General features: G+C 50.5%; 1 protein-coding gene across 6 annotated transcripts; it reads right to left on the reverse strand.

Annotated features, from left to right (window-relative positions):
* Positions 1–23,335, reverse strand: RASSF7 (Ras association domain family member 7). 6 transcript variants are annotated; one of them, XR_011903677.1, is made up of 8 exons: positions 21,670–21,756; positions 8,059–8,212; positions 6,448–7,352; positions 4,895–5,063; positions 4,462–4,569; positions 2,757–3,949; positions 1,981–2,133; positions 1–1,878 (listed from the first exon to the last, which is right to left on the reverse strand). XR_011903677.1 is itself a non-coding variant. In XM_072337533.1 (8 exons), exons 3-7 carry the CDS (start codon positions 8,159–8,161, stop codon positions 1,985–1,987), a joined length of 1,434 nt encoding a protein of 477 aa, XP_072193634.1. In that variant the 5' UTR covers positions 8,162–8,212; positions 8,569–8,724; positions 21,670–21,735; the 3' UTR covers positions 24–1,878; positions 1,981–1,984. The 6 variants fall into 6 exon arrangements, 4 of the variants coding, with proteins under 4 accessions (XP_072193634.1, XP_072193635.1, XP_072193632.1 ...); XM_072337533.1 differs by lacking the exon at positions 2,757–3,949 and adding an exon at positions 8,569–8,724 and having other exon boundaries at positions 24–1,878; positions 21,670–21,735; XM_072337534.1 differs by lacking the exons at positions 2,757–3,949; positions 21,670–21,756 and adding an exon at positions 23,269–23,335 and having other exon boundaries at positions 24–1,878.
* Positions 23,336–25,265: the final 1,930 nt, after the last annotated feature.

Genomic DNA, 25,265 nt, shown 5'->3' on the forward strand with positions numbered 1-25,265 from the left:
CTCCACTGTGTGCTGGAGTGCTGCCTTGCCTGCTGGCCACATCTTTGCTCTCCGCTAAGAGCCGTATGCTGGGCTTTCAGATTATTTTTTTAAAAGAAAAATAATTTATTTGCTTTGTTTTAATCTCATGACAATGAGTAATTCCTTCCTACCGCTCTGTAGTGGCCTAGAAAAGGACAGCATCATCTCCACTGTAGCAAGAAGGCTTCTCCCAGGGCATAAAATTTTAATTAGGAACAATCATGCAGCCTTGAAATGGGAATTGCAAGCAGTGAAAAGTCAAATCATCAATAAAATATTCAATGGCAGAAATGTATTATTGACACAGCCTTTAGAACAGATAAAAGCAGAAAGGCAGAGCGCTGCAACGGGCATCGGTTAAATAACACGTGCGGCCTTAAGTGGAGGCCAGTGGCATCAGGGTGGGACAAACCACAGCCAGACCAAGGACCAAGAAGATGCCACGGCATATCACCACATCCCTGCCATGTGGGGCCCCTCGTGCCAGGATGAATTTAGGTCATGCTGCTGAGCCACGCAGCAGGGACGGGAGGTGGGGGGGTCCAGGGTGGAACTCGTCCATTAGCCATTTGTTACCTTGTGAAATCTCGCTGTTCTGTGGCTGTTGGGTGATAGGTTGTGGGAAAAAACAGGAAGAAATCTGCAACATGGCACATTTCTAGGGGCCGAGGTTGTGTGTTCAGTGGTGGCTGAAACACAGGTGTTAGCACATGGGTGTTAGCACGCAAGAGATAGCACACAGGCACAGTGCTCTCCCCAGGGATACCCAAAAACCACGAAAAGTCAGCTCTCTAGAAATATAAGAGACCACCAACCCCAACACAGCTAAGTGGTAACACAGGACGAAAATGAGAGATTCCACTGCCATTGAATTATTGTTCTGTGGCTTTGTCTTTTCCCCGCTTTGCTGTGGGAAGTGCCCTCGGCGCTGAACCTTTTCTCTTTATTTGGCACAAAGCAAAACCACAAACGGGGCCCAAAAATGAAAGACGCCACTTGTTAAACTCACAGATATCAGTGCTTCAGGGTGCGTTGAGGACTTCAGCTTACATCTCAAAATCTAAGGGATAGTTCAGGGAGAGCATGAGGCCAATGACCTGAGCATTGGCTGCCCAGTGGGGAGAACAGTCCCTTGGCTGTGCCAAAAGCAAGCGGTTTAACTGAATCGAGGGTTTCGAGTTTTACCCCAGGTCACACTGAAATGCTCTTTACAACTTCCAGCACATCCTGATTCTCTTCTCGGAGTCTCATTTTAAAAGCAAGAGTCCAGAAAACAGGAGCAAAAAGTTCAAGAAGCAAGCAACCACTGCTCTCACACCACAGGGAACAAACTTCTTCATGCAGTTGCACGAAGCAAACGTATTGTTAAATACATTTTTTCCCAACATACATTTCCAACCTCCAAAGATTCATGGAAAAAAAAAAGAAGAGAAAAAAAATAAGAAGAGAGAAAAAAATCTTGGTTCCATGAAGACAAGTCTGAAATCACATCTCCCTGCTGTTCTTCAATAGTACCAGAGACTCAGCTCCTAGCAGTCTCCGAATGAAGCAAACTCTTAATCCTTAAGTATAACTCAACCAAAGTGCTGGACAGCAGCAGGCACTTGCTGCATTGCCCTTAACAGCTTTCTCTCCAGCGTTAATATTTCATTTGCCCACAACTGCCCCTTGCCATGGGACAGGGAAAATCCCACAGGACACCAGCAACTGCTGTCTCACACCAACTGTGGTGGTACGGACATGCTGGGCACCTCCAAAACAGGCCGTGCACCTCCAGAATGGGCTGTGAGCGAGTGCATCCAAAAGGTCCAGAGAGCAGCAGTCTTTGCTCAGCTCCTGGCTTTCCTCAGGGAGATGCTGGTGGGGAGAGAGCCGGCATTACTGCTTATGCCCAGCCAGGCATGATGCTGAAACGGATGGGGAGGCTGAGAAATGAACCAGAGGTTTCCCCCCCCTTACCTGCTCATATCTGCAGCCAAGTGCCATCTCCTTCTCTTCCTGTCCTAAAATGCTCTGTGCTGCTGCTGTGCATTATTAAAAAGCTGCCATGTTTCATCCCAGAGACGGCTGTCTTCTCAGTGGAGATGAGCTTCATCCACTGTTTGTAAAGCACTTTGCAATATAAGGGGGGGGAGGGGAGGAAGAAAAGTTAAGAAAAAAAAAACCAAACCAAAAAAACAAAGAAAAAAAGAAGAGCAGCATGTGCATAAGAAGCATCTGGTTATGAAATACTTACAGCTTTAAATCCCTGTGAGACACTGAACAAAGCAAAGAGGCCTTCACAGGACACACAGAGCACCTGCTGTGCCCGTAGACCTCAGCACATACCTGGAGCAGGGATGGCCCCAAGACAGCAGCATGCACATGCTCGCTTTGCACAAATCCTTTCCAAAAGATTTATTTAAAATTGAAACCAGACAATGCCGTAGTATGCAGGATACATTCATACATGGAAAGTGTGTTTTACAGAGAACACAGCATCCAAGTCGCATTTTCTTTTTGCATACAGCGGAGCAGACATGTAGAAAACAAAGAGGCCAGGGCTCTGGGACCTCCTGGACAAACTGCCCCCTCCCCAGCTACAATTAAAATACAACATGACCTGTGGAGACAGATGGACAGAAACAGAGGAACTACTGGCCATCAAGTTAAAAAACAAAAACAAAACAACAAAAAAAACACAACCAAAACCCCCAAAACAGACAAATAAAACAGAACATTCAGTGAAATGTCACCAAAAGTGTTTCTGTCCTGCATGCTGCAGCCACAGGCACTCAGGGAAGGGCTCATCCTGCTGGCATGTTGCTGATTTAAAATCAAGTTTAAACACCAAGTGGGCTTCAGAAAAACCAGTCTCCAGCTGTGCTCCCTCGAAGCCTGCTTGTCCCCTCCAGGTTGTTCCCCCCAGGGAACAGGTGATTGTTTCTCTCCCTCTCAGCACCATAGGAACAGGGTTTCTACTGCAGGTCTTATCATAAAAAAAGGGGGCCAGAAAGTTGCATAAAAAGGCTGTGTGCCTCATGGCTGTTTTTAAAACCCACCAACTCATCTGATAGTCCTGGCACATCTCCATGCTCCTGAGACAGCCACTCCAGAGCAGGCACACTGCCCTTGTGGGTATGGCAAGGACGGACATATGGGCAGAACAGCTGTACCTGGGGCATCCCTCTGCTGCCTCAACACGGGTTTGTGGGGTTTTGGGAGAGCCCATCGGGAGCAGCTGGCTGGGGTCAAGCCCAAGGAGGGCAGGACTGCCGACTGGAAGATCCACACTGCACTTGTGCAAGGAGGATGGCAGGGTGCTGGCGGTCACTGGCACTCGATCACTCAGGGGTACACTTCCTGGCTGTCAGTGTGGCTTGAGAGCATCAGATGTGGGTGAGCAAGACGAGCGAGTCTTCCCCTCACTACTAGCACAGGACATCATATCCCCGCTTGCCAGCGCAAGCTCCTCTTCACAGCACGGTGCTGTAAAACCCGCTGTTTTCCTGTGAAGCCTGCTTCACCTGAGTGAGCCTTGTGAGCAGCCCAAAGCAGGAGATGTCACCAGCCATCCCACCACGGCTTTGTTCTGCTAGCCAAGGGAGCGAGGACCTCTCGGAACATGCAGCAGGTCTTCTCAGAAGGCCACATGGCACATGGGTGCTGCCACTTTGTGTTAAATATAGAAAGCACTTTAAAAAAATAGAGTTCATTTCATCCACATGGGAGTAAGTAGGGTTGTTTTGTTTGGTCGGCTGTTGTTTTATCTTACAGTCTGTAAAAATACTCTGTCTGGCCATCCGTATCCATTCGTGATATAAAGCAGTAAAAAATGTAATATATATAGAGAGAATATGGTTTTACTTATACAGCTACACTTGCAAGGCAACCAATCGTCCACTGGCTGGGCCCTTCTACCTCCAGATGCTCTGCCTGGTTGATACGACTGCAAGACAGACAAAAATAAACTAAGTGACCCCATCGCAGCGGGTGAGCATTCACAAAGAGAAAAACAGCACAGAAGATGTGACGTAGGCAAGCACCATGCATCTGCAGCACGAAACCCAGCCCTGGACTCGAGCGGTGCAGACAGACACACAGACATCGTGTTCACAGGATCCATGAGACGGGGACAGATAGAGGCAGTGAGCGGCCTTAAAAGCAGCTGAAAGGAAAACAGGCCGAAGGGCTGCAGATGGCCCCAAACAACACTGGAGACTGCTTTGGATGCCACACCAATGGCCTCACTCCCTCCAGCGCTCCCTCACAGCGGAGTGGAGGCCACGGGGGATGGCAGGGTATGAGCGCTGCTCTCCTAATGGCATCTATAAATAGCTCCGGCCTCCCACTTCCAGCACACGCTCGCTCACTCTCTGCGGCCCCATTTTGCACAGCAAAACCCTTTCCCCCCCCTGCAGTCCCTCCCCGGTGCATGAGGACCTGCTGGGACATACGCACCCTCGGGGTTCAGGCTGGGCACCAGGGGCTCTGGCAGGGTCCGGGGATGGCTGAGGAGCTGCTTGGTGCTGGTACTGGGTGGCGAATCTGCACCGGTGGGAGAAAACCCTATGGGACAGGAAAAACACCTGGCTCAGGCAGGGTGCCGTGCCAGAGCACCCAGGACTCTGTCCTCTCTGGGTGCACACCTTCACTGGGAGAAGAGACTGGATCCCCTTTTCCTCTGCTCACAGAGAGCTCTCTTCCCCATCCCTACACACCCACTCCTGAGCCAGCCTACAGAAGAAGGGTCACCAGCCCTGTCCCAAGGCCTATGTCACACACAGCCACAAATCCTGCTGCAAGCAGCCCCGATAGGGAGGAGGAAGGAGCCAGGCCAACAAGGAGTGGTTTGGGGGCACAGGGCAGGCCGTGGCCCAGGCGGCGTGCTGACCTCCGTTTCGCCGGCAGGCTGGCAGCTCGCATGGGCTCAGCTCCGGCTGGGCGTCCTCCTCAGACCTGGCCTGCCCGACAGTCACCGTGGCTCCCGTCTGCTGAATAAACTGCTGCAAATTACACTGCCTCAGCTCCTTATTTAACTCCTCCAGCTCTTGGTTCTGGGCCTGCAAAACACAGGGACAGGATAAGCCACACTCTCCCCATGCTGCTCTGCTCTTCTTCCTGAGACCTCGGTCTTGCTCCCCAGTTCTGAGGATGACATGGAGAAACCCACATGGATAAGGCCATCACAGGTCATGCCACTGACCACAGGGACCTTAGCCAGCCAAGCCAACAACAACCACACAGTGCTGAGCAACCTGCTGCAAACAACCTCCCCCAAAACAGCTCTGGAGCCTGCCATGCCTCGGGATAGACTCTTCAGCAGGGTCTGTTGTGATAGGACAAGGGGAAATGGTTTCAAATTAAAAGAGGGGACATTTAGGTTGGATATAAAGGAAACATTTCTTTACAATAAGGCCCCAGTACAGGTTGCACAGAGAGGTAGGTGGTGGATACCCCATCCCTGGAGATATTCAAGTTCAGGCTGGATGGAGCTCTGAGCCCCTAATCTAGTGTAGGTGTCCCTGTTCATTGCAGGCGAGTTGCACTAGATCATCTCTAAAGATCACTTCCAACTCAAATTATTCTGTGATTCTATCATTCTACATCGTGTGGGATGCACCCCTGGGTTGCACCCCACATGGGGATGCTTGGGCAACAAGGACAAGGTAAGCAATTAGAGGACAGGCCCACATCTCTGCAAGAGGGTGTGAGCATAGTGGTGGCAGGAGATAGCAGGCACAAGCCACCCCAAAATGAGTCGTTTGAAGCACTGTGGCATTGAGGAAACACCACAGGAGAAGCTTTCTGTTTTGCTCCACTGAAAGGGATGGGAAGAGGGCAGGTGTCAACAGAGCACCAGAGCCCCAGTGGGGCTGGGGATGGGTAAGCCACAGATCTCCGTGGCTTCAGCCCAACACTGCTGCCACTGCCACTCCAATCTGGGGGCTAAGCCTGGAGCATCACCAAAATCCTCATGCCTCAACATCCCGGTCCTTTTTCCAGGCAAAAACACAGAGACAATGCCACTGGTGAAGAGACCAACCACCAACCTCTGCTGTTCGCCTTGCTGCACCGATCTCATACAGCAGATGCTTGAGGACTGCTTGCTCTAGCCCTGCCTCATACATAGCACTTTGCTCCTTATTGCAAGACAACAGGAGCCACACAGCAACCCCAAGCTTGCACAGTGTGTGGAAGGTTACAAGCACCCTGGGAGCAGTGTCCAGGAGACTGCTGCACAGCCAACCCCATGCTCATCAGGCAGGATGCAGCTCTCCTGCCAGTTCCCTTTTGAGTGAAGGTCATAATGTCATTAAACAGGTACCAAGATGGACCCAGAGCTAAATGATGGACCCGTGCCTGTTTTCTCCTAGGTACAGACCCTCTCCACCTCCCCCTGGAAGTCCATCACCCAATAGGGTAGGGCAGCCTGACTGTACCTACCTGCAGGCTCCTTTCAGCTTCTTCCAGGGCCTTCTCCACACTGGCCAGGTTGCTCTCCAGCTGCGTACCCTGCTTGACCTTGGCCTCCAGATCCCTTTTCATTTTGGCAGCCATGTCCTCCAGGTCCGTGTGGCTTGGCACAGGGACCTCCTTGCCCCTCTTGGCCCTCTCGGCCATTTCCCATTGGATCTCTTTCTGCAGGGCCTCAGTGCGGGCACTTAGCTCATAGATCCTATGTGTGTACTCTTCCAAGCTGGCCCGCAGGCTCCTCACCCGTTCCTGCCTCTCCCGTTCACACTCCTTCTCCAGCCGTAGCTCGCTCTGCCAAAACTCCTCCTCGCCCAGCTCCGTATCATTCCTCCGCACCAGGTGCTCCAAATAGAGGATCTCATCCTCCTGGCTGGAGGCCAAGCCATGCTCCCAGAGCCGCAGGTCTGTCTCCAGTGTGTCCCCATGGGCCTCCAAGGAGTGCAGCTGCTCCTGCTGCCGCAGCACTGTCTTAAACAGCTCCTCCTTAGAGAGCTGGTTGGGCCCACCATCCTTCAAGACCATCCCCTCGCAGGCATGCTGCCTCCAGCGGCTCTTTGCATATGGGTCAACAGAGCCCATAGGGCCCAAGTTGAAGGTCATTGATTTCCTCGGCTCCCGGGGCCGAGGTATGTCTGTGCTCAGGGCCCGGGGCTTGATGGGCAGGCTGGCCCGGATGAACGTCCTCTCAGGAGCCTGGGGAGCACCCTCTGAGGATGGTCTCTCAGCTACACTGGGGCCCGTCCGCCTCAAGATGAACTGCACATCATTGGCATACTGCCCACACTTGGCCAGCGACTCCAAGGGGCATTCGAGTGGGAGGAGCTGCCTTTCCTTCTCCCGGAGCTTCTGCACCAAGACATAGCGTCCTGTCTGACCTGCAGGTGGAAAACAAGCACAGCACTCAGGGAAAGCCACAGCCCATGGTGATATCCCCACTTCCCCAGGGCTGAGTCCTGTCACCAGGTGATCCCTCTTCCCAGGAAGCACACAGAGATGTCTCCACCTGCAAAAGCTGGACACCAAACTAAGGAAAAATACTGAGGGGCAAATGGACTACGTGACCTTAGTGCTCTTTTCCAATCTGCACGACCCCTGTCCACAGGATGGATATGTCTGTTTGCAAAGTTCAGTACCTCCACAGTGGCACTTCTGCACAGAAATAGCTGAGGATATCAACCAGTGTTGCCTTGTTGCTTCTGGAAGAAAACACAACCTCAAGAGTGGAGGTGGAGGAGAAAGCACTGTGCTGTTTTTTATGAAGGTGGACAAGAGGAATGGCTTTGATTCATAGGTTTAAATCTGAAGGAGAGCATCTCTGCTCAAAGTCTGCAAGCTATTAGGATCAGAGCACTTAAAAATTGAGCCACTAGAAGGCAGGATTGACCACAGTGAGAGTGCAGCAAGCACCAGCAACCAGGCACCCTGGCCACACACTACCTGCATCTATCTAAAGTAAAGCTATTTGTTTTGGCAAGTCTCTGATGTGGGGTGGGGAGACATAAACCCATGGCAGTGACAGAGGTCAAGGAGTCTAGTGTGATCCTGGGAGCTGAGATGGCTCTGCATTAGCCTACTGCTTACCTATGGCCCGTGCCAGGGCGATGACCACCTCCTGGCAGGTGGTTTGTTCCGAGACGCCGCAGACTACCCTCTGGATCCCATCCACCCAGACCTTCAGCTCCATCCCCGTGACTGCTGGGCCTCAGGCACCCTGGGGCATTGCAGGACGGGGTCCCTGCAGGAGAGAAGACACAAGGGCTCATGCTCCTGTACACATAGGGTTTTGTTGTTATTGTTAACAATACTGATGTTCACCTGCTGAAAGCAAAACAACCCTCCAACCTACCTTACCCAAAGCTCCATGCCCAGCAGGATTGAGTCTTTCCTGAGTGAGCCTCTTGGTTTGCAAAACCCTGTGCAAAGCCAGGTTGGGATGAGGAAGCACATGAGAAATGCTATTTTACTGAAAATGAGCCTTTGGTAATGTCATTAGGATGTCATTATATTGATGATCACAAATTAAGAGCAGCAAGACCGTGTTTAGCATTGCTAAATGGTGAGCTTGGCCGCCTCTTTTGACACAGCACCCACCTGGTGCTGACACCTGTTATCACAGGCACAGACAGCTCCTGCAACTTCCAGCAGTGGAAGAACTGCAGCTCCTAAGGAATGACTTGCCAGACATGGTAGTTATGGATTGATGGGTTGCCTAGATGATCTTAGAGGTCTTTTCCACCCTCAATGATTCTGTAAATAAATAAATAAACAAACAAACAAATTCAAAGAACTCAAAGTTTACCCTCATTTTAAACACTCTTGAAATGACCAGGTGGCCAAGAAGGCCAATGGCATCCTGGCTTGTATCAGGAATGGTGTGGTGAGCAGGACTAGGGAAGTCATCCTGCCCCTGTACTTGGCATTGGTGAGGCCTCATCTCGAGTACTGTGCTCAGTTTTGGGTACCTCAGTACAAAAAGGACATGGAGGTGCTGGAGCAGGTCCAGAGAAGGGCAACAAGGCTTGTGAAGGGCTTGGAAAATCAGCCCTATGAAGAGACGCTGAGGGAGAAGGGGCTGTTTAGTCTGGGGAAAAGAAGGCTGAGGGGAAACCTTATTGCTCTCTTCCAGTATCTGAAAGGTGCTTACAGCCAAGAGCAGGGCAAGTCTCTTCTCACTGGTGACAGATGACAGGACGAGGGGAAATGGCCTCAAGTCACACCAAGGTAAGTTCAGGTTGGATGTTAGGAAACACTTCTTTACAGAAAGGGTTGTTAAGCACTGGAATAGGCTCCCCAGGAAGGTGGCCAAGTTTGGATGTGGTGCTCAGAGATAGCATTTAGCAGAGGGTTGTTAGAGTTAGGGTACTATGGTTAGGCTGCGGTTGGACTTGATGATCTTTAAGGTCTTTTCCAACCTGAGTAATTCTATGATTCAATGACCTTTTTCCCCCTAAGGGGCTTTTTTTGTAAACCCTTGAAGAGCCAGACCTGAGGACATTAGGCAGAGGAAGGTGTACATGTAATTTCCATGTGCTCCTTCCAAGGGGTCCCTAGCTGCTTTTAAACCTAACTCAACTCATCAGTCACTCTCCTTCCATTCCCAAGGTTTGTGAACACACTGTGACAGCTGTCAGTTTGGAGATGGAGCAGATACCAGAGCAGGGGAGAAAGCTTTAACTTGGGTTAAAACAGGTCTTGTTGTTCTTTTTTGGTGTGTTTTTTTTCCCCCCATACTTGAGAAATCAAAGCAAGGGCTGAAAGGCTCCCACCTTCAGTAACAAGAAATTATAGCTGTCACACAACAAAGGCCAGGAGAAGCCTGGAGAAAGATGGTTTCACAATGCTATTCTAATGGGAGACCTGACAGTGCCAAGACAGAACAACTTATTGAAGAACAAGCCCAAAAGCCAAATCCATGCCCCAGGGAGCACTTAGCTGATCCAACACAGATCTTCCCACCAACCACGGCAGAGTAATCAATCCCTAATTTTCAGATTTTACTCATGGTGTTTTGGGACTTGCTGCAGAACGAGCTGGCCCCGTTTGCATTGCCAGCAGTCACAGAATGCCCATGGGAACGTAACTGTCACCTGGGCGTGCACACCTTCCTGCTGAGCTCACCTATGTTTGACTTGGCAGTGCCAACAGGGAAACCGGCAGTGACAAAAGGACTTTGGGTCCTGCACACAGCAGGTCTACCCAGCACAGTGTTTGCCAGGTGGAGCCCAGCCTGGTTTCAGGCAGGGTTTTGACCTGCTGTGTGCTCCTGGCTGGCAGTGAGCAGCCAGCTAACCCAGCACCCACTCCCGCCACGGAACAAAGTTCAGCCATGCTACTGAGCTTGGGCACCACCCTAAAACCCACCACAAGGTCACCACCGTGCTGGGGGACAGCACACCAACACCAGTGTGGGTGCTGGTATGTCCTGGAAAGCCACGCACTGATCACAAGTACTGAACTGCCCATGGCTAGGCTTCTCCCCAGCAAAATCCATCCCGTGGCAGAGCCCCAACATAGGCCAGGAGTGGCTAGTTTGAAAATAAATAAGCAAAACCAGCCAGCTGAGGACTGAATCATGTGAAAGGAAATAGACTCACCTTTCCCCACACAAAATACCAGCAGTTGGTGAGGCGAGGGGTGACGAACAGTGCTGGGTCCAGTTGTGGGACAACTGGGGGTGCTGTGGGGGCAGAGGCACCTGTTTGGGTGCAAATGGAGCTCTGGCTCCGCCTCGGTCAAGAGCCTCCAGCAATCATTTACCAGCATTTGGCCCACAGCACCGAAAAGCAGGGAGCGGCATGACGCAGCCTTCTGCCTCTTGCGGAGGAGTTTCAGCTTCAACCTGACTGTGGTGGTGGGAAAGCGACCCTTTGGATTTCCCACAGTGGTAACACAGAGAGCAGGTTATAGCTACAAAGAATGCAAAGCTTGTCCTTGGATCCAGGACAACAGTTCCTCAGCTCTCCCTGACCACACTCACCCTTTGTTAGCTCCGCATCCTTCCCTGCTTCTCCAAGCCCTATTAATGAGCTTCCCAATGTCCTGCAGCCTGGCCCAGTCCCTCAATCTCTACTCCTCCTGAATGTTCTCTCCAGACTTGGAAAGAACCCAGAGGCAGAAGGGTTTGTTTTCATAGAGGTAGGACTCACCTGACATAATCTGCTCTTCCAGAGCAGCATTATCACAGCTGCTATAAAAGCTTCCATGGCCCAGTCTGGCCTGACAGCTTCCCACCCTCTATATTTGTAGGTGAGAAACACCTTTTCTGATAGCCCATTTGACCACAAACCAAGGAGCAGAGAAGAGCTCCAAAACAGCGCAGAGAAGCAAGCGGGTGGCTGTGGTGCCATGGATGCGTGATAGCACTCCCAAAAGCTTCTCTCCTTTTTATTTATTCTCTCCCCCCACCCCCCCTCCATGGATTTCTAAATAACTTTTATTGGAAGCAGATTAACAAAGTGACTAATTTTCTGCTCCCTTCCCATGTGCTTGGTCCTAAATTGATGGTATGGATGATTCATACAACTTCTTCAACAAATTTCCTAACTGGGAGTTGGAATTTCAAATGCTGACATGAAAAAAGAAAATAATTAAATTAACACTCCGAGATCCTACAGCTTTATTTTTTGCTGCATCTAAGTTGGAAAAAACCAAGCTCAGAAAATGTTCAGTCCAGATTTAAACAAAGCTTCACCCTCACGTGGATTGAGGCTGCTTTTAAAGCTTGGACTTTGAAGCCAGCTTCAGATTATTGGAGAATCATTAAGGTTGGTAAAAGACCTCCAAGATCACCAAGTCCAAACCCACTCCACCCCCACCATGCCCACTGACCATGTTCCTCAGTGTCACATCTCCACAGCTTCTGAACACCTCTAGGGACAGTGACTCATCTACCTCCCTGAGCAGCCTGTGTAACTGCCTCACCACTCTTCCATATCAGTTATTCTTCCTAATATCCAAGCTGAACCTCCCCTGTCACAACTGAAGGCCATTCCCTCTTGTCCAGTTGGATTACCTTAATTAAAAAGGGAAAGCAATTGGTCCTCCTGCTAATCGAGGTGTTTTATGATGTGAGCTGAACACATCTCAGCAGCAGGTGGAATTGAGCAGATTTCACAAGCGCTGCTACCGTTCTACCAGGTTCCTGGGGACAGACACAGCTCCTCACATTGGTGAGAAGGGAAGGACCAGGAGAAGATCCAGCACAAGAGCATCTGAGGGCATGCTGACCTGTGCCATCAAGATCTGGACCTCACACAGGCAGTGCTAAACACAGCATGGAAAACATCACCTTTGAAAGCAGCAGCAAACGTGTTTGCTAGCAGAGCTTCTGTTTGGGGGTCAGGTTTTCTGTTTGCTTTACTGACTGGAGAGCTGAAGCACTGGCAGCAGGGAGAAGCCCTGCTAGCAAGTTGTGCCAGGGCAAGTGCACAGACAGGCTTTGAAATCTGTGCTTGCACCACAGGAGTGCCTCTGGATCTAAATTCAAACACGCACAAGTAATTTTCAGCCTGTAATTAAGGCTGCTGTGCTTGATAAACATGGAAGAAATCCTCCTGGGTTTCTCTTCCCTTGTTGACCCCAACAGCAGCCCTGTGCCCAGCTCCTGCCCACAAGGCTGGCAGGGTTTTGCCTGGTTGGCAATTTCACTTGCTGAGCATCACATGATGCATGGATGGTGGGATGCTCCTGGGGACAGGCTGTGCTTCAAAGCAACCCCCCCCACAAAGGGTCTGCAGACAGGCAGGAATGTCCTCAGCACCCTGGGATGAACAGGGAACTGGGGCTGGCCACGAAAAATGGAAAAAAAAAAACAAACAAGGAAAAGCCAGAAATGCTGCCATCCTGCACCACTGCTGGGAGCTTCCAGACGACTGGGAATCCAAAGAGGACGTTTCAGAGACCCAGGTACTGTGCTGCGGATAGGGCAGGACACCATGCTGTGATCAGGTGGTTTTGGGGTGACCATGGCTGGGGACAAAGCCCAGCCCCAGAAGACTGAGATGGGAGGAAACGTGCAGAGCTGGGAAAGGCAGGCACGTAGGAAGCAACCCACGTGTGTGATCCCACACCACAGGAAACTATTCAAGCAGCAGGAGAAGAAGGAAAAAAACCACACAAGTAAACAGCAAGTGGCGACAGGAGCAGCCACGTGCTGCCATCCTGCATGTCTGAGTGCTGGCAGTGACTCACCAACTGTGATCAGCTGCTGCAGTGACACATCTAGTAGCTATGTAACACTTCCCAGGTCCCTCCCTGCCCGAGGTACCAGCCCAGCTCCTGAACACTGAAGAGATCATACTTGTCCATGTGCAAATCCGCTGTGAGCTGTTGGGACAGAAACGCCTGCTTGAGCACTGCCACCACTTGCTAAAACCCTCCTGCAGAACTGAAGCCTCCTATTACAAAAGTGCAGAAAGGACCGGCACCAGGGAAAGCACAGCGGCTCACAAGCCAAAGCAGGAGGTCGACAGAGGACCAAAGCCTTGCGATGGTGCCCATCCTGCAGCCCAAACTCAAAGGGTAGGGAAGGGTTGTGAACTGGGCTCCCCTTCAGGACACTGACAGCTTTCTCCTGCCTCAGGTCCTTTTTGAGGAGCATCATCAGCTCTTCATACAGCACTGCAGGAATGGCACAGCTCTTCTTGGGCTTTCCTTGCTATGTCTATCACAGTCCAAGTGACAGTTACAGTGGCGGATATGGTTCAGTGCTAAATGCAGTTCTTTGTCTGGTCAGCAGGTCAGGGGGAACAACATCAGCCAGGTCCCTGAACAAAATGTCTGGCCTGGGCGAGCCCCAGGAACAGGGCAGTTCTTTGAACAAAGGCAACCTGCACAAAGGTAGAAGTGAGCAGCACCGGAGAAGGACAAATAGAAGGAAAAGGTACTGCAATGGACCCTGGTAACGCTCCCACTGCCACAGACAGCATGAAGCAAAGCCCTGCCCTAGCTCTGTGACTCCATGAGCTGCTGGTGGAGGTCATAGGAGCTCAAGGAGGGACAAACAGGTCCTACCAGAGCATTCGCTGTGTCACTGATGATGGCAGCCCAAAAGCCACTTCCATCCTGTCCTTCCTTTGTCATTCTGCAGCCACATCGTCCCCTGTGTGCCAAAGCTATGAGAAACACATTACACAAAGCACCCACACTGCTCCAGGAAAAACCCCAGACACTGCCCAGCTCTGTTGTGCTCCCATAGCAGGTGGCTTTTTCTGTGTGAAAAACGGAACCAGCACTCAGCTTCTGCACAAGATATGGTCACATTTCCAGAGCTTTTTGCATGCAAAGAAGCTTGAAGAGCCCTAACCAGGAAGACCCAATCATCTGGCACTTGTAGCATTCAAGAGCTAAAACATCATTTGAGACCAAAGCCACAGACCGAGTACCACACAAGTGCCCTGGAACCCCAAACCAGACCTGTGCCAGCACTAGGATCTTAAAGAAGGCACACTTACGGAAAGCCACAAGCAACATCCTGCCTGCCCCATGCAAGCAACCTTCCATTAGGAACAAAACAGAAGCTCTGGGATGCTCTGCTCCACTTTCCCCCAGCAAATTACAGGGATATGCAAGCCCACACCAGCAAAACTGGGGCATACCCTCAAGCCCAAGGGCTGCTTATGATGGGGAAATGTCCCCAGGGTCACATACTCAGGTAGTGATTTGAGTGAGGGAGGCTCAAGCCCTGGCAGGCTGGCAATGTGCCCAAAACTGCAGAAGGAGCCTCACCCCATCCCAGCTCCACCTTTGTAGCCTTTGAGCTTCGAAACCCACTCAAATGCTTTGCAAACAGCATTCAAGAGCAGCTTGGGATTTTATAGGGGGGAAAAAAAAAGAAACAAACAAGCCAAGACCAGCATCCAAGCAGCTACCTCTTATGGAGTTCACTGATGCAGGATGTGACAGGGGCACCTGGGCTGGGTCCCACGGTGTCCCATCCTAGAGTTGCAGATGAATTAATGGCTAACCACATCCTGCCCTGATGCCAGCAGAGCGGTGTCACAATGTCAATAATCACGGGCAGTGATAAGACTGAAGACATGTCACGTAGCTCCCCAGAGTACCTTACTGATGAGCAAAGCACAGACCATAGCACCAACAGGAAACTCATAAATTAAAACTTAAAAAGACAAACAGAGGAAAAAAAAACAACCCAACGCAACTGCTGCAAACTCTGAAAGCTGGCCAGATGGATGCGCAATGGATGAGTATGTGCATGCACGCAGCCTAGAAGAAGGACTGTCCTCAATGCACCGTATTTCTCCTAAACAGCACTAACAGTAGCTATTCAGAGGGGAGGAGAGCAAGGCTGGCTGTTAAAGTCAGCCATAAAGATTAAGGTTTCCGAGGGAAACATGAGCAGCACCTGCTATTGCTGTAATCATTATGATCAACCTCAGACACATGAGTGAAGAACAACTATGAGAAAGCAGACAAGAGTGAATCCATGGCAGTTTTTTTCCTAAGGCAGTGAAGAAAAATTAGCAGCAGCATCTAGATGAGAGGAGAGAGGAAAGGCTCTTATCTATAAGTCAAACCTTGTACTTCCACACTCATCTTCAGTTGTGCAATGAGCCTGCCAAGATGCTCAGCCCTTCAGAGGAGAGGCTGGGAAAGCACTTAGGCATCCACCTCCCAGCACAGGATGAGTCTGGAACCTTTTGGATCCAGGCTGACCTGGATCAGCCTGGATGACTGGACTTCAACAACTTTCAGTGCTGAACTCCCCCCAGGGCTTTGACTTTTAATATAAAAATCTGGTGCATGCTTTCCAGCTGTCATGAGCAATGCTCATCCTGCAGGTACTGCCCATCCAACTGTCCACCTCCCACCAATATTGCCCACTAAACCATGTCCCTAAGTATCGCACCAGCCTCTTCTTAAACACCTCCAGAGATGGCAATTACACTCCTAGGTACTCTGTCCCAGTGCCCACCACTTTTTGAGAAGAAATCCTTCCTAATATCCAGCATGGACCTCCATTCTTCCTTAGGAGCAGGATTCTGGTGAGCACTCAGCACAGCTGGTACACACCAGGCCCTGAAGGCTATCAGACAACACAGCTGCAGCATGCACCTGCCAGGCACTTCAGCATCTCCATCATGCTTGCTTCCCACAGCAGGTGAGATGAGGAGCACAATGTAACCCCTGTTATTACATGCAGGCCATTCTTCAAGACAGAAAACAGCTTCTATCTATCATGACATGGGATGCAGGAGGAATGCAGCAAATCTGGAGACAGAGGAGCCTGCTTTGGCCTTGGAAACACTCAGAATTACCTCAACTATCTCCTTGCCATGGGCTGACATAGGGATTGTGGGAATCAGACCCTATAAAAACTTTTAAGGGGATATTATTGCTGCTCCCCTTAGACTACTACTGCTGCTTTCTAGAAATAGCTGTATGATTTAAAAGGCCTTATTAGGCAGCAGAGCTCTGATAGGCAATAGACCAGTTCTACTGTCTGCTCCAAACATTTTGCCGTATTAACTCCACTAAAATGGATTACTTCTCTGTGTGGGTGGTGCATCCATCCTGTGACCTGGTGTCCTGTGTTGTTTGAAGTGACCGCACGTGCAAAGTGAAGAGAGGAAGGAGATAACCGAGCAAGCACGCCGACAGCATGTCTGGACAGCATTAGGGAGAGGCAGCCATGGCAGAGACATCCATCAAGGGCACTTCTTGTTTTGTCAGAGAAACCTGAGATTTTGAGAGCAGCATCACCAAACTCCTGAGGTTACAGCTTTGGTTTCTCTCTAAAACACGGCCATGGTCCTGCGCAGAGATGAGGAGATGCAGCCAGACCAGCTGCAAGGACAGCATTCACAGACTGCCCTGCGGCTCTCTGCATCTCACCTCAAAGAAAACAGAGAATTTCATTTCCATAGAGTTATAGGAAAGCTCAGGCTGGTCACATTGCCCAGCAGGCACACAAAGCAGCCAGATGACCCCAAAACATTGCTCTATTCTCTTCTTCCTCCCCAGCCTGCTTCACAACAGAAGAGCTGCCAGCAATGATCCTCTTGTCACTCCAACTCTCTTTACAGGGGAAAAGGCAATTAAGCTGCCAAATGAAAAACCATAGATAACCTTCCAGATTATTTTCCATTTCCAGAGTAACTTGCAGTTTCCTTCCCTCTTTGGAGCACAGCCGCTCGCCAAGGACACACAGCAGGGCCCCCAGAGGGAGCACCGAGGATGCTGTAATGAATATGCAGGTGCACGCTGCCATAGATGTTTATTTATAACTTTGTAGGATTAAAAAGGGCCTTTAATGACCGTTTGTAGAGAGCTGAAATTACTCCTTTCTTTCTCTCTCCCTCACAGACACTGTGTCAAACAAACAAAAGGCCCAGAATTAATCCAGGTTGAAACCTTTGATAAGACACTTGTGTATTTTAGAAGTCTGCTTTCACAGCACCTCAACATGTGATTAATTAGACAGAGGTGCCATCGGTCCCAACCTGAACCCACCCAGAGATAACAAGCTGTTCAGAGCACTAAAATAGAGGCACATCTTCACAGGCAACTCCATCCCTTATCTGGCACAAAAACGCAGGGGGCTATCCACAAAACCACATTCATATTTTGGTTAACAGCTCTGCAAAAATAAATGTTGGCAAGGGCCTGGGCATGGAGGCAACCATCAGGAGGTACAAATCAGTCTCTTTAAACAAGACGGTGCTGTAAAGTCAAATGGAAGCAGTGAGAATTAAGGTTGCTGGGCCTACTTCAATGTCCTGAGCAGCAAACTGCAACAAAAACCTTGGGTTTTCAGAAGTGTTTGGATGTTCAAACTGCATGCAGTACAGACTCAGGCTGCTGCTGAAAGCTGAACCTTCTGAATGTTTTACCCTAAATTCTGTATGTTCTCAGGTCATTAAAAACCTAAACACCAAGGACTGAACTGTGTATTCCAGGAGAAAACGTTGCTGCTGGGTGGAACTAACTGAGCCTGGTTTTCTGCAGGTCTCACAGAAACACAGAACAACCCAAGCTGGAAGGGTCCACAGGGTCATTGAGTTCAACCCCTGGCTGGAGCCAGGACCACCTAAAGTCCCAACCCTATGTCTGAGAGCACTGTCCAGATGCTCCATGAACTCTATCAGCTTCAATCCATGTCTGCCACCCTCTGGGGAAGAACCTTGTCCTAACACTCAGCCCCTCGATGCAGCTCCAAGCCATTCCCTTGGGAATGTACTGAGAGGTACAAGGTCACCTCCTCATCCATCCCAGCCTTCACACCACAAACACATCAGACTCTTCACAGAAAAGAATGCTGCCATCTCCAAACATTGTCAGAATCTGGAGAAAAAAAAAAAAAACAACAAACAAAAAAACAACCAATAAAGCAAAAACAGTAACCACAAAGCCTCCAAAACCACCTCGTCTTTATTCCTATTTAGAAATACCTCTGGTGTTCATCCAACTCCTGCACACCACCAGAAACCTCGGGCAAGCATCCAGAAGCAGCAATGAGCTCCCCAACACATGCTCTCACCTGCTGGGGAAGCAATTCCTGGCAGGCATCTTTTAAACCACCAGCGACCCTATAAGTGCTCTTCCAGGGCTTTCCTCCACCCATCAGCCACGTAGGTACACGATAGGGGAATCTGATCCTGAAGTGCTATCATGCACTCCAAGGCACCAAAGACACCTGACCCGCTCCAACTTGTGAACTGCTCCCAGAGCCCTTCCTGTCCTCAGTCCTCCCAGGCACAGGAGGCACCTTAGGGCCACAAGGAGGTTTGGGGATGAGGTTCTTAACATCAAGAGCTCCGGCAGGTTCTGTGCTTCAGTGCAGGTTAAGAAGCAGCAGAGGAAACCATCCCAAATTCAGGCAGCGTTTGCCTGCTCCAGCATTTCCAGCTCAGGGCTGACCCACCCATGTCTTCAGGTAAGAGGTTTCTTTTTTTTTTGAAGCAACAAGTTATTCTAGATGACTACCCTGAGGCAGCTGGAAGCACCCCAGCCCTCAAGAAAGTGCTGACTCCAACCAACAACAAGCAAGATAATCAGCTGCTTTTAGAAGCTCATGAGCTTGGCACCCGAAAAATGGAAGGACGTGAAATTGTTAGCTGTCGTCTACAATAATGGGGCTTTCTTTAAAACCCTGCATGTAGACACACTTATGACTTAATTTGACTGCACAGGTTTACAAGGGCATAAACAAGTCAGAACAGATAGAGGAACATCCCTTAAAAAGATGCTCTTAAAAAAAAAACAAAAAAACACAACAAAAAACCAACAAACCACACGAAGGGCTAATACTGAAGGCGTCCCTCACACCTTTAAACTGAGATGCAGAACAACCTGTCCTTAAGAGGGATTCCTTCTAGCTTAGCTTGCATGCAGATGTGGCACTGAGAGACATGGCTGGTGGGCACGGTGGGGATAGGGACAGCAGGATACATGGGTCACCTCCCACAGCACAGAGGAAGAAAAGGACAGGGAGGCAGGATGAAAGCCTGGATGAAGTGAGGTAGTGGGGTCTCTGGCAGATGTTCTTACAGCAACTCTCTGCAGCACAATAAGAGTGAAGGCAACTACAACCCCAGTCTCCACTAAATGGGTAGAAGGCATGTTCTACATGGATGTTCTACATCCAGTCCCCAAAACATTTTGGCACAGACACTCCTGCAAGCAGTAACCCTGGTATCTTCAGTAATTACACCACTACCTCTTTTGGTCACGTTACCTCTCAAAGAGCAGCAAAAGAAGCACACTCAGATGATTCACTCCAGCTGCTTTCACTAGCCCCAACCTGCTGCCAAAAGGCTCGGGCAAGGCTGGCAAATTCCCCAGCACGTTCACTTGGGCTTGCAGGTATCCAAAGCAACCAAGCATAGCTGTAACACACTTCTCAAAGAGAAGAAATAACGATGAAAATTGGATTCGAACCCCCTGGCCAGGAGATGTGGGTTTTGGAGCACAGCCCATTCTGTCCCAGCCCTTCATCCTCACTTTGTGGGGGGAAGATGCTCCTCTGACTCAGCTCTGAACATCCTCTGGGATGTTTTTAATGAGAAAGTTGCAAAAAGGCTTTAAGCAGATTTCTGCTGGTGGGAACTTCTCACTTACCATGTCACCTATTTCAGGGGCACAGGGTAGCAGCAGGGAGATATACCAAAGGGGTCAGGCGCAATGCTGAGGCTCTCCCAGCAGATAACGGTGCCAGGGAGGTGGGGGGGATTCTTGGCATTCCAGTCAGCACCAGTGGGATGAAATTCCTGCACTGGAAAAAGCCAGCAGCCCCCTCCTCAGCATAACCAGATAAGCAGGGTGAGAAGTGCTTGGGGATGCTTTGCACTCAGCCACTCCTGATAAAAGGCACACAACCTCTCCCCAAGATTAAAACTAACTAACTAAATAAAAAACTGCATTTTTTTTTGTCATACAAGGAGCATGATCCTGCAGCACTACGTTTGAAGAAGGAGAGCTGGAGGATGCCTTTAACACCGCTGCTTTGCATTTGCAGGGCCGGCTGCCTGCCCAGTGAGCCTGCCCAAGCATCTCCTGGAGCCTGACCTGGCTCAGAGCGAACAGCAGACAAAGCTCCCTCCCTCCTCTTTGCACCCCTTCTGCTAAGCCACTCAGTGATTTGAACATGGGTCCCATCCATGAGGAATCCCAACAAATGATGCCATCACGATGCACCTGTTCTGTTCCAGCAGTGCCATCCCCAAGCTCCCTTTGGGGCTTTTAGTGATCAATGCAAAGCGTTGTGACAGGGCAGAGCTGGTCTGCCTGCTTGCAGCATGCTCCAAGTAAAGTTACAAAACAACCTGTGAGTGCCACTGGAGTTCACAGAAGGCATCAGAAGTATGCAGCGAGGAGCCCAGCGCTTATCTAGCCCCGTGTCTGAGGAATGTAACCCCTCTCCACGCCCTGCTGGGGGATCTGGAGCCATCTCTGCCTTTCCTTCCCTTAGAGGAGAGGGAGACGCACACACTGCTTCTCTCGGTGGATGCACTGACACCCCAAACGTGCACAGCTGAGACCTCGAAGCCACAGTGGCTGCTTTACCCGACGCCGTTCCTCTGCAATGCTGCCCCTCGGAGCGGGCTTTTGGCGTGTTGTGCTTGTGGCACGGTGGCTGGGGACAGCAAGCACACTCCGACCCTCCCGTCCCGAAGCTCCAGCTGTTCAGCACACGCTGCCACTACGAGCACAGGTCCCCAGCTCTTTCCCAGACGCCGGTTTCCACGGCCCCAGCAGCAGATCGCGGCCTCCCCGCCTCCCTGCGCCGCGAGGCTGACCTCGCCGAGCGCTTATTTCACTCCACAGCCCCAAAATAATGGGATTAGAGCCTTCCCGAGCCAGCCCCTTCAAGCTGAAAAATCAACCAAAATAGCTGCAGTTGCTTTGGAAACTGCTCCCAACTTATTTCGGAGCAGACCACGGCCAGCACCACCTGCTCCGCTGGGCCGGGGAGGCAGCGGGGAGACAGAGGTGAGGCAGCACGGCCCCGTTTCCCAGCTCCATCCCCGCGGTACCGCAAACCCCACGGGGCTGCCGGCGGCCCCGGCGCAGTTGCAGCCGTAGCTGCAGCAGAAGGGCCCACGCTGCCCTCCCCGGGGCTCGGCCGGCTGCGGACACGGGCCGCACCACTGCCCGGTGCCACGGGGCAGCCAGCGGCTCCCCGTGAGCTCCACCGGCCGCAATGGAAGGGAACGGACCCCAACGCACACTCACCTGCCACCGCTCCTCCCGCGGCCCCGCTCCGCAGCGCAGAGCCGCCGCAGCCCCGCCGCGCCCCGGCCCCGCCTCTCGGGAGATCCCTCCCCCCGGCTCCGCCCTTCTCCCAGGTGAGCCCCGCCTCTCCCCCCACGCACCTTCTGCCTCCGGGTCTCCAATTCTGGATCAATTACTTATCTATCTGCCTATCTCTGTGTTTTCAATCACAATAAAATCGCATTGGACACCTTGGCTGGAAGGGACCCCTGTGCATCCCCCAGTTCAGAGCCCCGCTAAAGCAGCTTCCCTACAGCAGGCTGCAAAGGAAAGCATCCAAGCAGGTGTTGAATATCTCTGGTGTAGGAGACCCCACAACCTCTATGGGCAGCCTGTTCCAGGGCTCTCACAGTCACCCTCACAATGAAGATGTTCCTTGTGTTCCTATGGAGCTCTTCATCAAGGCAACTAAACCCTCTTGTGAGGATTAGGTTCTTCCATGGGGCTGCCATCGCTGTTGGGACCCAAGGAGGGAGCCTGCAAGAGCTGGGTTGAGAGCACTACAGGCTGCTGCATTTTGGCTGCTCAGGAGCTTTATGCACACACTAAGGAGGAAGCATGCTGGGAGAGAGACGGGTTGGACAGGTTTGGGGAAAGCAAGGTGCCTGCTGACACCCTGGAGGCTTTGGAAACACACAGGGCCCCACTGAGGCCACTCACCTGCAAGCACCTTGCCTCACCATGAGCTGCGGGCAGCTGGGGGAGAAGGGGTGGGAGGTGACCTGCAGCATGCAGATGGGTGCCTTTGGGTGGCCTCCCACTGCCTCTCAGGGCCTGCGGGGCCATGCAAGAATCTGTTTCATAGCATCACAGAACCATTAGAGTTGGAAAAGACCACTGAGGTCATCTAGTTTGTCAGCCCAACCCCACCATGCCCACTGAGCTGTGTCCCTCAGTGTCACATTTCAACACCTCCAGGGATGGTGACTCCACCATCTCCCTGGGCATCCTGTGCCACTGCCTCACCCCTATTTCGCAGCAGAAATTTTTCAAGATATTCAACCTGAACCTCCCCTTGTGCAGCTTAAGGCCATCACCTCCCATCCTGCTGCGGTAACACAGTGCCCTACACTTGCTGAGCTAATCCACACCTCACATGGAGCTCACCAGGCTTAGGACATCCTTAACTACTCAGCTGTTTGCACTGAAGCTGCTGGGGCTAGTATGTGATGCAATACATAAGTATGCGGTTGTCACTCGGCAGCTTTAATTGTTTTTCTTCTTTTTTAAATGAACTTTTCTGTTGTTCTGACATATTTCTCATAATTATTATCTCCTACAATCAGATAATGCAGCTGGCACTCTGTAACAGGGGCCATGCCCTGGAGAGCTCACAGTGCAGAAGGAGCAAGGACTCATATAGGAAAGCAGCAAAAGCTACTCTCAGGAGATACATATCTTACTTATTAGCTTGGATACTCTTCCCAGATCCTTATCAGACACAAGCTGAGCAGAGGTTCCTTTACCATGAGTTAGGATGGTTGCTATAAGATGGAAGGATACAAAGATGGTAACACAGATAATAACATATTCAAAAGGTTATTTATAAGGAAAACTCACCAATATGGATGCCCTCACAGAGAAATACTGCAGCAACCTTCACCAGAGAACAATCTCCAAGAGATGCTGCCTTAGTGGTGGTCAGCCCTTAAATGAGGTCTAGAGGAGGTGGAGTCAAGCTGAAAGCACAGATAAATTACTCTCACCTGTGCTCCCATATCTGACCCAACACTTGCCTCAGCTGATTAATCAGAGGTTCAGGCTGTGATTACCAATTTCCCATACACTTGCCTTTCCCTGTCTTGTAATATAAAGATTCACAGTTTGAAATCATTTTACCTTCACAACCTTGCGAAGAGATTGAAAATCTCTGGGAAGTTAAAGCTGTGGCTGTGAAAAACAAACAAACCTCATACTGCACATCCAAGCTGAAATGACACTGAAATCCCCCATCCATATTTGCTCTCTGCTCCTCAAGGCATCCAGAGGGCACAGATAAAGGCATCCAGGCTCAGTTCCATGCTGCTCTGTTCTTTCAGCTCCTTGTGGATTAGAGAGACCCAGAACCCCTGACAGTAACCCTGTGCTGCTCTATTCTGAAGCTGAGACACTGGTGGCATTGGGGCCATCAGCAGGGATGGACCCAGAAATAACAGTATTGGATTTGTACTCACCTCTTTCATTGCTCTGAGCAAGTATGATTAGAGACCTGCAGTGAGATTTCTCTGTACAGCTGAGAAAATGGCTTCTCTGAGCTACTTAACCCCATTGGAAGCCCAAATCTCATGGGTCTTTATGGCACCAGAAGCCACTGCCTTGCAAAACGCTGCTGAGACACACAGCAGGATAAGTAGAATAGATGCACCTTAGGGTTTTGGAAAGTTGCATGCTCACTGTACGCCTAGCAGCCACGCTGCCTTCAGAAGCGCAGAGCTATCTCAGCATCCCGAGCAGATGAATTGTAATGGAGCAGTCTTTTGGTCTCTCTGACAGCTTTCCTGCTGTGGAAGAGGTGGTAACTCTATCTGAGATTCCCCAAAGAAAATGATGCTGGAGGGCTGATGTGCTCAGGAGTGCAGACTGAAGTTTCCTTGCATGAAGGCTTCCTAACAAACAGAATATGCTTGCACAAAACCAAACCCATAAATACAGATGCACCTGGCTCAGCCTGCAGAAGGGCGCATTTTTCCAGCAAGAGGTCTTCCTTCTCAGATAATATGCCTCCCCTAAAATCCCAGTGATTCCAGGAGAGCCATGTAAGGGAACAGCTTTCCCAGGGTGTCAGTGCCATACGGTACACTGACTTGCTCTTTCAGCAGAGCCCCCTCCCTTTGAAAGCTGTAACTTAAAACCGAAGGGAGGACAGTGACCATGGATGTGGCCATAAATAAAGCATGGCCTGTAATTGTGTGACAGGTTATCCTAAAGGCAGGTAGGGCACACCTGGGAAATGCAGCTCAGGTACCTTGTGCTTTGGGGTTGACTTTACTTTGGGCCAGGATGTGCCCTCCTATGGAAATTTCTGCAGATGTTTGTGGAATTCTTACCAGCCTGAAAGGCTCTGAGCTCATAAGACCTGACTGAAAACCCAGTGATGTCTCAGTGCAAAAGAAAAACAACTCCTTTTCTGCTTCCTGCGTTAAGGAGTAAAGGATGAATGAAAAGCAGGATTTACAGGGCCAGGACTGAACACAAATCCCCCCGACCACTTCCCATTTCCCCCCGTGTTGCTCACCCTGTGAATTGCCCACCGGCCCCTTCAGATATGGAGCACAGGATGGACTTCAGGAATGTTTGGAGTGTGTGAAGTTTCCTCAGGTTTCTTTAGAAGGCTTTGAACCCGCTGTTATTTTTCTCCCAAGGATTTTATTATGTAATAGTGCATTTTTATTTTTTCTTGCTGAGAGACAAGATGCTGCCTTGAGTGTAACAAAAGGGCCTGCCTGGGAGAATTTTTTGCTCTGTTTCTAGGACAACAAGAGGAATGAAAAGTAAAGATACCGCAGCATCACAGTGGAGCTGAAACAGGGCTTGGAGCTGCAGAGCTTTGCAGTGCA

This window comes from Excalfactoria chinensis, chromosome 5 (assembly GCF_039878825.1).
Source record: "Excalfactoria chinensis isolate bCotChi1 chromosome 5, bCotChi1.hap2, whole genome shotgun sequence".
Classification (NCBI taxonomy): domain Eukaryota; kingdom Metazoa; phylum Chordata; class Aves; order Galliformes; family Phasianidae; genus Excalfactoria; species Excalfactoria chinensis.

Coding starts and splice junctions, on each gene's coding strand:
- RASSF7 (XM_072337534.1), bottom strand. CDS start 8,161: ATGGAGCTGAAGGTCTGGGTGGATGGGATCCAGAGGGTAGTCTGCGGC. Junction 7,353..8,058: donor CGCCCTGGCACGGGCCATAG/GTAAGCAGTAGG, acceptor TTCCACCTGCAG/GTCAGACAGGACGCTATGTC. Junction 2,134..4,461: donor GCCCAGCCTGAACCCCGAGG/GTGCGTATGTCC, acceptor TATATTGCAAAG/TGCTTTACAAACAGTGGATG.